We start from the raw sequence: 12,580 nt of genomic DNA on the forward strand, positions 1-12,580 counted from the left end.
CTGAGGGCCGGAAAAAAATTTAAATATAAAATTTAAATAAATAAATTAGACATGGAACTTGGATGAATGAATAAATGAATGAGTGGGCTCATTCACTCAGCCTCTCCAGCCCTCAGAACACCCTCCAGATGCAATCAGAGCACAGCTCTGGTCATATTCAGTTGAGTGGGCCAGTGGCTTTCAGGGGACAAGAGGATGGCCATGTGCTGGATAGAGGCTCACTGTGGGCTGCATCTGGCCCCCGGGCCGGGGTTTGGAGACCCCTGTTCTAATCAAAAGGCAGGCGACTTTGTCATTATTGTTAAGAATATTTATATACTGCTTTCCCCCAAAATGTTCAAAAAGTAGTTGACAGAGAAAATCAAATAACAACATGACTCCCTGTTCCAAAAGGATGCAGAAGAACACCAGCAAACAGTCACTGGAAAAGACACCTGTGCTGGGGTGACAAGGAACTGTGACTGTTCCCCTGCTAAATAGAAGAGGAGCAGCAATGGAAAAAAGGCCTCTCTGCTTGTTTGCAGGGTAATTTTATGCCTTTGGGAAGCATAACTAGTGTGCATTTAAATGTTTACAACAGTACTTTCCAAAGTGTGGGTGGCAATCTAGGCCCTCCTACTTGCCCTAGGACTGGTTTTGCTCCAAATAGGAGCCATTCCAGAAGTCCCATTACTTACCAGAGCCTTTGGAGGCCTCTTCCAGCCCAATAACCTACTCTATAGGCCTCATTGAGTATCAGGAGAGTTAGAACAGACAAAAGAAAACATTTCTTTACACAGTGTGTCATTAATCTGTGGAACTCCTTGCCACAGGATGTGGTGATGGCACCAGGCCTTAAATGCCTTTAAGAGGAGATTGGACAGATTTGTGGACGAAATGTCCATCACAGGTTACAAGCTGTGATAGCTGTGTGCAGCCTCCTCGTTTTAGAAGTGGGCGACCTCAGATTACCAGGTGAAGGGAGCGGCGACAGGATGCAGGCACTTTATTTTCTTGTGTGCTCCCACTGTGAGATTCAGGAAGCTGGACTTAGATGGGCCTTTTGCCTGATGCAGCGAGGCTCTTCTTAGGTTCTTATGCAGGCCTCAGAATGACCCTCAGAAGCCACTTCCAGTTGGCAGTCGTCACTCAATGTGTAGAATGAGCATTTCATGCAGCACTCTTGTTTCACACCATGCCACCAATGTTTGCAAAAAACATGAAGGGAAGACCAGCTCCCTGCCCCGCCAAACCTCCGTGGCGAGGCCTTTCTCTCCCCAGTTCTCTTGAGTGCCCCCATTGCCCACTGAATGAATAGCCCGAAGACAGCTGGTTGCTAAAGTCGCTCCCCCCCCCCCCCACTTAAGATGTTGGCCAAATCCGATCTAGACAAATGTTGCATTGCTGCCCATGGAGCTGTCCTCAATAACTCTGGTTTCCCATCCATTCTGGCAGCAGAAGTTGGATCACAAAAGGGATCTTTTATATGGCATGAAATAAGCAGGGACAGCAAAGAGATACTGAGAGGAGCTTTGCAGTGCTGTGCTCATTACTGTTTTAGTCCTGGCTTCCTATGGCCATGTGCTTCTCTTGGACTAAACTGAACAATGAGCTGCTACCTGCTTGCAGTGACAAAACCTGTGACCTCCTCTCGTTCCCCTGCTGCTGTCTGAATAGGTCTCAGGTGCCAGCTGTGATTCTCCTCACAGTGGAAGCACTTAGATGTATTTGGGACAGGCAAGAGGAGCACAAGCACCATTTAAAAATAATCCTTGCAGGAAAGAAAGGGGGAGAGATGCTTATCAGAAGGACATCTCTAAAGAACCCAAGGATTTCCCTGGAAGGGTGTATGGCATACACTCCAATGTAACCAGCACATGAGTCCTTGATACAGGCAAGCATGTGCTGCATTAGCACGTCTGTAATGGGACTGGACAGGGGTCAGGAACAACAACTGCTGTGCCTACTCCTTAGATTTAAAGAAACCACACCATGTACCTAGTAAATTTTGGCTTGACAAGGATGTGTACAGTAATTTTCTTTCTTTCTTTCTTTCTTTCTTTCTTTCTTTCTTTCTTTCTTTCTTTCTTTCTTTCTTTCTTTCTTTCTTTCACTCAGCTTCTGCTTTTAAACAGGAGTTACACTACTCCCTCAATCAACAGGTTAGACTTTGATCCCAAGATTCTGTAGATGCTGATGTGGGCCATTTCCCTTAATACATCAGTGTTCTCACACATCCTGCTTCTGCAGTTAGAAGGTTTGCATTAAGCAAGAGATTTGTAAGAACTCTGCAATATAGGCTTACGTTTTATGAAGTTTGGAATTCAGTGTACATGAGAGACAGTTTACAGAACATTGTGTTACATGAGAACTGCCAATATGCAGCCAGCCATCTGTTAGCCATCAGTGAGACAGGCAGCTCGGATCTAATGAGGAAAAATGCATGCTGGAGCCCGTTGTTTATCACCTGGTGCAAATTTGCCCATTCTGCATTGGTGTAGTTATCTCAACTTACGCTGGTGTAACAGAGAGCAATATTTTGCCCATCAGCCTATGTGTATTTGACAAGAGATTACAAAATATTCTTTTGGAAAGTAATGTGAAAAGACATCTTTGTGCAGAATCCTTAGATTTGAGTAAGTTGTTATACTCCAGTTATTTTACTCAATATATGTTTAACCCAAAGGACACACTAATACTAAAGGAAAAACATTGAATTATTGAAGAGGGTGTGTGTATGCATTAGATCTAGATCAGTGATTTTCAATCTTTTTAGTCTCATGCCACACTGACAAGGTACTAAAATTGTCAAGGCACACCATCAGTTTTTGGACCATTGACAAGGCACACCATGCTGCTGGTAGGGGGTTTAATCCCCCAATGGCCCTACTAATAAATGACCCTCCCCTAAACTCCCACAACAAACCTGCAGACCGTTCGCGGCACACCAGTGTGCCAAGGCACAGTGGTTGAAAATGGCTGTATTAGATAGATAGATTGAATGAATGAATGAGATTCTGCAGTGCCTGGAAAGATTGGGAAAGGGTTGGAAACTGCCCTTATTTTGCCTTATAAAAATCACAGTTGTGGGGAGACAGGTTGGGAGATGATTCTAGCAGCACAAGGAGTTGATGAGAAGGCCTTGTGGGAGTGTAGTTTGCAGGCTGCACCCTGCAAGTAGTTGAAATGTTCTTTCCCTCCCTGTAGTGCTGCTAGTGAGACACCCATCACTGGACTCCTTGTTCCCCAGTGTCTATGCCAGGGGTGTCAAACCCGTTTCATACTGAGGCCTGATTGGCATTCATGATGCTTGCTGAGGGCCAGAAGTGATGTCATTAGGCAGGAAGTGATGTCATTAAACAACTCATAACCAAAAATTAGCACTTTTTCCTCACTTAGGAATTCATTAGCTTCAAATGAGAGAAGAGAAAACGCTCAAAACTTGATCATATTTCAAGATATGGAAGAGCTCAATTTTCATGGGGGCTGCCCTTTTAGTAGTAACACCTCAGCACTGCTCAGCAGCTGAGAGCCTGAGGGCTGGATAAAAAGCTTCCGTGGGCCGCATCCTGCCCCTGGGCCTTATGTTTGACACCCCTGGATGCTATGCTAATGTAATGGGATATTGAGTCAGCGGGTGTCATTTAGCAGTTATAGTTCTACAGTACCTGGGTGCTGTGCATAAAACAAAACACAGGTTGTGTACAGATGTACATCACTTGTTTGGTGGGCCCTCTATGGAAGTGCATTGGCTGTGTTTTGCTTAAAAATGCCATCTTCATGTGTGAACTGAGGTCAGGGAAAACGAGTTCTATGTGCATGCCACAGGCACTGTTTGTTGCCTGGAAATGGACCACCTTCCTTGCACCCTCCTCCCTGAAGCCATTTCTCAGTGTGTGGGCAATTGATCCTATTTTCTCCAGAAAAGGGTGGAAACTGATATTTCCTTGTACAGATGCAGTGCAGCCCTGAGGAAGGGCAGCCTGTCTGAAGCACAAGGCCAGGAGTGGCCTGAGATACGTTCAGTGCTTCCACCACCTGTCTAGGAGATGCAACCAGCCAGGACTGATAGGCCGAGTGATGGGGGCTGAGCGATGCCTTGTTTGTTATGCCCCCCAGCCAGCCAGCTGCGGGCTGGATACAGACCCTGCAACACTAGGTGAACCACATGTGGCAAGGCAGTTCTGGAATTAACGCAGTTATTCTGAAAACTTTGAAAAGGCCGTTTTGTCCCCAGCTAGGATCTGCAACCTGAAGTTCACCTTACTGTGTGGAAAAAGCAGCAGGGAAGGGTGTTTACCGGCAGGGGGGGGGAAGCAGTGGGCATTGGGGTTTCAGCCTCATCCTGCTCCTCTCTACAAAGCTTGTCTTGCAAACGCCCCAAGCCCTGCGTCTCTGGGAACCTGCGGACAAGCCTGTTCTTTGGAAAACCTTAAAGGAGCAGACAGATCTGAGGAAATGGGAGTAGGGAGCAAAAGTAGAGATTTGTGTGTGAGAAATGGTCGAGAGAGAAAACGGCTTATGTGCCTTTATGGCATAGCAGAGTCTCCTCTGGGAGGGAAGCAAAGGAGTCCTCCTAGCAGTTGCTGTTGCCCTGACCTGGGGCTGGTCTGGGCTGGTCTTGCATGTTGAGATTGTCACTGCATGGCTAGAATTGGGGCAGACCCATTCTCTACTCCCTGGAAGCAGACGAAAGCTATAGCATCTTCTGGAAGCATCGCAACACATTTGTATTTAGGCTGGCTTGGGGAGAGCCCAGACCTTTGGGGCTGCTGGGCTCAGCATTGGTAGGTTTGTATGTAGCTATTTACTTGGTCATCTGTGCTGAACAAGGCTCACTGGCAAGCAAAACAGATTTTCTGCCACCGCTTTTTCTAGTTTATGTGCCACAGATGTTGGGCACATGTGCGCATAACAAGTGAGATAGAAAAGTAAAATAACATGGGCCAGCAATGCCTCTTCTCACTTCCAAGGTTACATTTGCCACAGTGCTATCTACATTTACATGGGAATTTTAAAGTCCTATAATTGGTGTGTGAAAGGGCCTTACGAGGCCCCAGTGTTTTGGAACAGGGACGGCTGAATGACACAAGTGCGCAGACAGATTTAGACATTGCTACATCCTTCCTTATCTCAGATTGTAACAGTACAAATGTTAGTCTCTTCCCATCTTCTGTACTTATAAAATGTGGCACATTTGTCCCACCATCCCCAACACCAACACCGTTCACGGCTGTGGAATTTTGATCTACCTTGATATTAGCAGCAGCGGAGGTGAAAGCTGCATGAAGAGGAGGAGGTCAAGTTGCAAACTTCCCCCTCCCCTGGCAGTCTGTCTCTTATCTCTGCAATGGAGCAGAGAAGATTCACTCATAAAACTAATCAATAACTAATCAATAATTAATTTTAAGATTCACTCATAAAACTAATTCAGTCTTAAAACTAAAACTCACATGTGCACCCAGAATGGAGCCCAACCTGCAGAACTCTGGCCAACCTGGGCAGCTGCTGCTGGATCACACGTTCTGAGCAAATGCCAGCACTGGCCCAGGAATGCTGTTTGCATTGGACCAAGAAACTTCTCTGTGGGGACAAGAAACGTTTTTATGACACTCATGAAGTCCCTCTCCACCTTGTTGTTGGCTGTAAAGTGGCACTTCGCACTTTTGCTATCAGGAGATGGAGCCCCCAGTGGGTCCCAGCAGCCAACCAGGAGTTCCAAAATGAAGGCCAGGTTCAGTTCATGGAGATAAAGTGATAAAGAATGTTCTGTGTGTTTCTGTGCAGCTGTAGAGAAACTGAAGGCTTTTTGTGGGGCTGAATCCATTCTCTGAAAGTGGGGAAACCAGAACTGCAGATCAGAGCCAGGTTTTCACCCACCATTCTGTTTCCAACAGTGGACAGCAAGATACCTCTGGGAGCATTGCAAGTGGAGTATGAGGGAAGTCTGGGCAACTGCTGCTGTTTAGAAACGTGTCATCGCCTCTGTCTGTGCAGGGTCTGTTTTGCATCCTGGCTTACAACCACTGATAGATAAGACTGGATAGATTTCCGAGACTTGCAGATTGTCATTCCTGTGCTGAGGGGGTCAAGGGAAACAAGCCCCAGGCGCCAGGCTTGGGGGGGGTGCCACCATGCCACCATCTACCACCCTGTGGCACTCAGTTGGCCGGTGCACCGATCTGAGGGTTGCCCACAAGGGCCTTTCCCTCAGAGGTGATCTGAGGGGTGGTGGGAAAGCTGCGTAAAGCCTCCCCGACCCTCAGAACGCCTTCTGAGGGCATCAAAACATCACTTCCAGTTTCCTCCATGAAACAAGAAGTGATGTTTTTCAACCCTCTTGGGGCTTTACAAGACCTTTGGAGTGTTGGGGAGGCTGTGCATGGCCTCCCCAGACCTCTGGAAGGAAGGCAGGGGTTGGGACCGGGGGACAGCAGCCCAGCCAGTGGGCCAGCTTGCAGTTGTGGCCCCGGGTGGCACCAAGGCTAGGATCGCCATGGTTCCTGTGCACATCTACTCCAAAGTAAGTTCCATTGTCTTCAGTGGGACTTACTCCTAGGGAAGGGTAGAATTGCTACCTTATTCTCCACAAAGATTTCATTGGCCTGATGTATAATATCTTGTAAGAAATGACCCTCACCTGCTGAGCTCAAATGAGACTACCTTGTTGGGAGAAGAAAGCAAGAGTTTTTTTCCCCTAGCCATTACAGCAAGATGACTGGACTGGGTCACATTTGCTCCCCTTCTAATCCTCCCTTTGTTCTCCTGTTTAAAAGAGCTTTATTATTTTTTCTTAGGCCTGTCTAATCCCTCCTTGCATGTAAATATAGATAACACGTGGGTCTCTGAAGATTAGGGGAGCCCCTTTTAACAAGTGATATCTTTTAATAGCAAAGCACGCAGTTAATCGGGTTAAGAAAAACTTCCTTATCTGGAAGACTGAAAGTGAAGCCTCCTCGCCTTAGAGGGAAGGAAGAAAATGATCTGCTTTCAATGATTTGACCTCCCATGACTATGCAGGAGGCAGGCAGGCAGGCTGGATGCCATGAGGTTGGCTTATCATGTTCATGGTGGAAAGATGGTTGGCACTGGAGTTTTGAGAAATTTGGGCTCAATGGCAGTTCAGGGCTCTCAGTATTTTGCAGACTCTCCAGTTCGGTCATGAGTGATGTGGACTATTTCAGTCACTTTGCTCTGGTTTTACTTTTAAACCAGTTTCTAGACATTCCATGCAAAAGAACATCAGTGGTTTTGCTTGCAGTGCCACAACTCCCAGGCCCGGCTGAAGCTGGATGGCTGCCTGAAGCAGCCCGACCCTGCCAGCACTCTCTGGTTCTTTGAATGCGCACGTGCTGCCCTTCTTGCTGCTGCCACTGCTCTCCCACTGACGCTTCTCAAAACCGGCCCGCCTTTGGGGCAGACCTTCCTGCCGCAGCCTGTTCTGCAAAGCATCCTTGTGCTAGGGGTCAGGTGGTGGGGCAGTTTTCCTGGCCAGAACCGACAGTCATTTCACCCTTCTCCAGCTCCGCAGCTAGGATTAATAGTCATGCCACCGGGGGGGGGGGGGGGAGCTGCTGCTGTACCCCCGTCTGCTCACTCCCTTTTCAAGGCAGTTTCTCCTTCTTGGTGTAACTGGCTGTCTGTCCTGTATGCGAGTCCAAGTGCTCTCCCAAAGTATCTGAGATTCAGTGCCAAGAAAAATGGAATTCTGTGGCTGCCATAAATTATGCAAATCAAGCACATTTGCACTTCGTCATCAGTGCTGCAATTTTGCTATTTTACTTAGTTTGTTCTGTTTCTGCTTGCCGTGGGCAGGAGCCGGGAGCTGCACAGGACCTTCGCTGAGTGCCTGGAGACACTAATTGTGTGACCTGTAGGGCCATGTAGAGTTTTCCAGTTTATTGTCTGGGGAATGGAGAGGTAGATAAGGCCTCCACAATTTGCACTGTTGCTGTAATCCTTCTCCAGGGGCCTGTCATGCAGCTGATGGTAGCTGCCTGTTTCTGAGCCACACTGCCTCCCCCCCCCGGCTCTCGCCCCTACTCCATGCCCTGCCTTTCTGGCTCTGCTTAGTATTAGATTTGCTCATTTGCAGGAGACGAGGCTGGAGACTTGGGAAAGGGCTGGAGCTCAGTGGAGGGGCATCTGCAATGTGTGCTGAAGGTCCTCAGTTCAAGCCCCCCCCCCCGAGTGTTTCTGGGGAAGGCCAGAGAAAAATCCCTGCCTAAGATAGAGTGGCTGCCAGTCAGTGTCCACCATACTGAGTTAGGTGGATCGGCAGTCTGGCTTGGCACACTGTGGTGGGCCAAAACCATGATGGTGTGGGAAACACTCAGAAAACCATTGAGCTCAGTGTGGTCTACACTTACAGAAGCTTTCCAGGGTTCAAGGTTCTTTTCCAGCCTGACCTATGGATGCCAAGAATTGAACCCAGGACCTTCTGCATAAAAGAGTGTCCTTCACCGGTGAGCTCCAACCCCAGATGGAGCAAGGCATCTCTGGGCTTTCGTGTTTGATTTGGTCTCAGGGGCTGCCTTCTGAGCACTGGCCGAGCTTGCCATTTGATTTAAACCCTGAGATAACCTGTTCGGTGTCTGGATGCTGCATCCACACAGAAGTTAGTGGTTTGGCGTCGGTACTTGGAGTTTTTTAAATGGTGGATGATGACGACAGCGGCGATAACTTGCTGCTGATGTATGAAGATTGAATGGAAATGAAAGAGTGCTGGAAATGAAGTGCTTTTTGATTGTTTGCAGGCAGAGTTCCACTTTGAGTACACCGAGTGCGACAGCAGCGGGTCCAGATGGAGGGTCGCGGTCCCAAACCCAGGAGTGGCGTGTTCCGGTCTTCCGGATCCTGTCAGAGGGAAGGAGTGCAGTACGTCTTCTCCTTTTGTTGCTGCAAATCTCAGGCAGAACTTCCTTGTCTTTCTTTCCCCTTGCATAATCAATCGCACTTGGTCTAATGGTTCTTGCCTGACCGTCAAGTTGCTGTCTAGAGGTGCTCTTCTTGGTTTTGCCACTTTGTTGAGACTGCAGCATTTTATTCTCAGCATTCCCCTTCCTTGGATCATTCCCTTCCTTTAAACTGGAATACCTCTGTTGCCCATTCGTGGCAGCAAATTCGTGTTTGCATCAAAGGCCGTTGGACACACGACCCTGCATTTGTCCACTGAGTGTTCAGGGAAGTGCTGCCGATTGTGGCTCTCTCCTGACAAACATGCCTGTGTGATGCATGTATTTGTGCCTGTGTGTTGCATTCATACTTTGTACTTCTGCCATACGCTCAGAACATCTTCGGTGTACACCTCAAACCGTTATGGAATCTGCTGCTTGAAGTGTCTGCTTCAGTTGGCCTCATGGATGGGCCAACCCTGGGCGTGGAATACTCTATTGCCAGATGATACATTTTGACTGTGACAGTAATTCCTTGGGAGGGCAGGGAGGTGAATTTGGGGGCGCACCCATGCAGTCTGAAGTTCTTACTTCAGAATTTCATCAGCATGGATAGACTTGTTTAGAGTCTACACTTACTTACACTTGTAATGAAGTCCCATCCACTTTTTCAAAAGAAAAGCCACCTCTGGAGGCTGCAGTTTTAGGTGCAGGAAGAGCAGACTGGGAGAGGCTTCTTCTTGTCCCTGCCAGTTTTGTTTTTTTAAAACTCAAAATTACTCACCTAAACTGTTTTTCCTGCATGATTCTGGATTGGGGTGATCCTTGAAAACAGGTGCATGGAACCTGGTTTCGGAGGAAAGTTTTTTCTCTCTCTTTCTATCTGTGTGATTTAGATTAGGACATGGCTGACAAGTTAAGGGTGAAGCAGTTTAATGGGGACAGTTTTTGTTATCCCTTCCCCTCAAAAAACACCACATATGGGGTCTTATACCAGGGCCTCGGTGAACAGGACCCTAGAGAAAGTTTCCTGTGCCTCCCCAGGTTCATCACTGACCTGACTGAAGCCTGGGTTTCTTCCTGGAGACTGTAACAGGCAGCCACAGGCTTTTAGGACTATGCGAGGAATGGAGTAGAAAGGGGTATAGTGCCTAGCAGTTAATGACCAGCACCATGCTCTCTGTTAATCCTTCTCCTGGAATTGACTGGGAAAACCTTTGCCCTTGGGCTGCTACCTGACAGTCCAATCTTAACTAACTTTCCAGCGCCAATGCACCCATGCCAACAGAGTGGGTACTGCATCCTCTGGTGGGGGGCAGTCATGAAGGATAAGAGGATGTTGCCTCCTCCCATCGGGGTGGCATTGTGGCTGCATCTGTGCTGGAGAGTTGGTTAGGACTGGGCTTCAAGTGTAAGAAGGTAAGACAAAAAGAGGCCACCTTGGGAAAGCTTTCCGTCCCCACTGGTTAAATCCAGAGAATCCCTTTAGAAAAAGGCAGTAGCAGGACACAGAGTGGTCTGTCGGGCATGGCAGCCCACTCCCCAGTGAATGGGGTCCAGGCAGGTCAGGTGGTCAAGCACAAGGCATCTGTTTAGCAACTGGAAAAGCAATGGATGGAGTCAGGCAAGGGAAAAAGCATGGCATGAATCAGTCATCAAGCAGGAAAGAGAAGGCGGTTCTGTTTGCCATGTGGGCAACTGTTCCACAGCCATTTTCATGCTGTTCTTGGTCCTGGCAACCCCCTCTTTGGCAGTCTGGGCAGGAGAGTCCCCATGAAGTCTCTGCTGCTCCTGATTTTGGACTTGGGCAAAGGTGCTGTGTGTGTGTGTGTGTGTGTGTGTGTGTTTGTGTGTGTGTGTGTGTGTGTGTGTGTGTGTGTGTGTGTGTGTGGGGTGGGCATTAGTGTCCAGACAGAACATTCTGGGTCAAATGATGGCCCAGTCATTACAAGACTTTACACTTATGGGTCGAACCTTCCAGCAGTGTAAGGTCCTTTATGGCTGCCGCAAAATGCAACACACCATTTGTCACAGGCCAAACAACTGCACATGCCAGAGGTTCATCCATGTCCCCCCAGCATCCAAGTCAGCATTGGGGGGGGGGGAGATTGTGTACTTTTGGAAAGACTGAATAAATGCGTTTTTAAAATCCAGTCAGCTGCTCTGTCCAGGCTGAAATCTGTTGGCGTCAACAATGCTGCCGGTGTGTGACTGATGCTGTGGTGGCAACCAGGTTTCTCCCTGGGCAGTGAGAAGGCAGTTGCCACCCCCTTTCCCACCCTCCCTGCCTGCTTCTCTGGAGCCTGTGCAGCCCACTCCTGTGCGTGTGAAATGACGGTCAAACTTGGTCTCTGAGGCATGCCGATGTTGCGTGTGATCCCTGACAAACCAGTTTTTCATGTATGACTAGTTTTGTCAGTGGTCTGCACACAACATCTGAATATTTGGTGGAGTGGCAAATTGTAAGAATGCCTTTTGTTTAAATGGAGCTTGTGCGTGTGTGCATGTCGGGTGGTTGGGTGAAAGAAATGTGATCATCGCAATATGCTCCTGCCATTTAATTTCTTGTGTCACTGACCCTGGATTGCTCTCCCATCCGTGAAGCTGACCAAGGTGGTTGGCTGAGGTGGGAGACAGGTGGGGCCACCTTCACTCCTCCTGCTCATGGGCTTTGGAGAAGTAGAGGGAGATGGGATGAGAGAGGAAGAGGCGGCTGAGACAAACATTGAGACACTTTCAACTACCACATTCTCTTCTCCGTGCTCCCTTTCCCTCTCCATTCTCTTCTCCCTCTTGAAATATGGGGAGTGGGGCAGAAGCAGAGAAGGTAGCACCCCCAGAGAAGTGACATGTGTCAGCACCTGGCCTGCTACTTCAAGCCCCAAGGGGTTTGCCTTGCCAGCTCCATCCAACTGGCTGAAGGCAGGGAGCTGCAGTTATAAAAGGGGTGTGTGTGCTGCTCTGAATATCCTTAAGGTATGTTTAAAAGGGGATTGGGCTGGTTGGTGGAGGAAAACTCCACCACAGGTTACAAGCCATGATGACCTTATGCAGCCTCCAGGTGTAGAGGTAGCCTGTCTCTGAATGCGAGATGCGTCTTGTTACCTGTGTGCTCCTTGAGACATCTGGTGGTCCTCTGTGTGATCAGGAAGCTGGACCAGAGGGGCCTTTGGCCTAATCCAGCAGGCCTCTTCTGATGTAAGGTAATCCATCTTATTTTTTAAAAAATTGGCATTGTAGGCAGCCTATGAGTGATGCAGTTTCCATAGCAGCACATTCTGACTTTCTATAGTTGACGTTTCCTTAATATGCTTTCTTTAGGGAGAGTTTATGTGAGGTCACTATGCATCAATTCCCTATGCTATTTGCCTTCTCAGCCTTTTCATGTGCTTCTGGGGAGTATCTGGAAATGAAGAACCAGACATGCAGTAAATGTGCCGAAGGGACTTTCTCCCTGGGAAGTGGGATCAAGTTTGATGAATGGGACGAGCTGCCTGCAGGATTCTCCAATGTAGCCACGTACCTGGACACAGCTGTTGGCTCGGCAGAGAGCAAAGCGGAGAGCTGTAGCAAGTAAGAACCGAGGGGACTTTTCTGTGGGCAGCAGTTTGACTCTGACTGTTGACATGACACAAATCCATGTTGACATATGTGAGGTGCACCTACCCCACAGGTCAAGAAAGAAGTTTTCTTGCAGAGCATATACG

The 12,580-nt window shown here is 48.2% G+C and overlaps 1 protein-coding gene across 1 annotated transcript in view; it reads left to right on the forward strand.

Moving 5' to 3' along the window:
- Nucleotides 1-8,752: 8,752 nt before the first annotated feature.
- Nucleotides 8,753-12,580, forward strand: part of ELAPOR2 (endosome-lysosome associated apoptosis and autophagy regulator family member 2) — a 33,195-nt gene continuing 29,367 nt past the window's right edge. Inside the window, exons 1-2 of the mRNA XM_066633556.1 lie at nucleotides 8,753-8,856; nucleotides 12,251-12,446. Of these exons, the coding sequence (XP_066489653.1) occupies nucleotides 12,283-12,446 (164 nt within the window). The 5' untranslated portion in view covers nucleotides 8,753-8,856; nucleotides 12,251-12,282. The remainder of the gene's footprint in view (nucleotides 8,857-12,250; nucleotides 12,447-12,580) is intronic.

Source organism: Tiliqua scincoides, chromosome 7 (genome assembly GCF_035046505.1).
Source record: "Tiliqua scincoides isolate rTilSci1 chromosome 7, rTilSci1.hap2, whole genome shotgun sequence".
NCBI classification, from domain to species: domain Eukaryota; kingdom Metazoa; phylum Chordata; class Lepidosauria; order Squamata; family Scincidae; genus Tiliqua; species Tiliqua scincoides.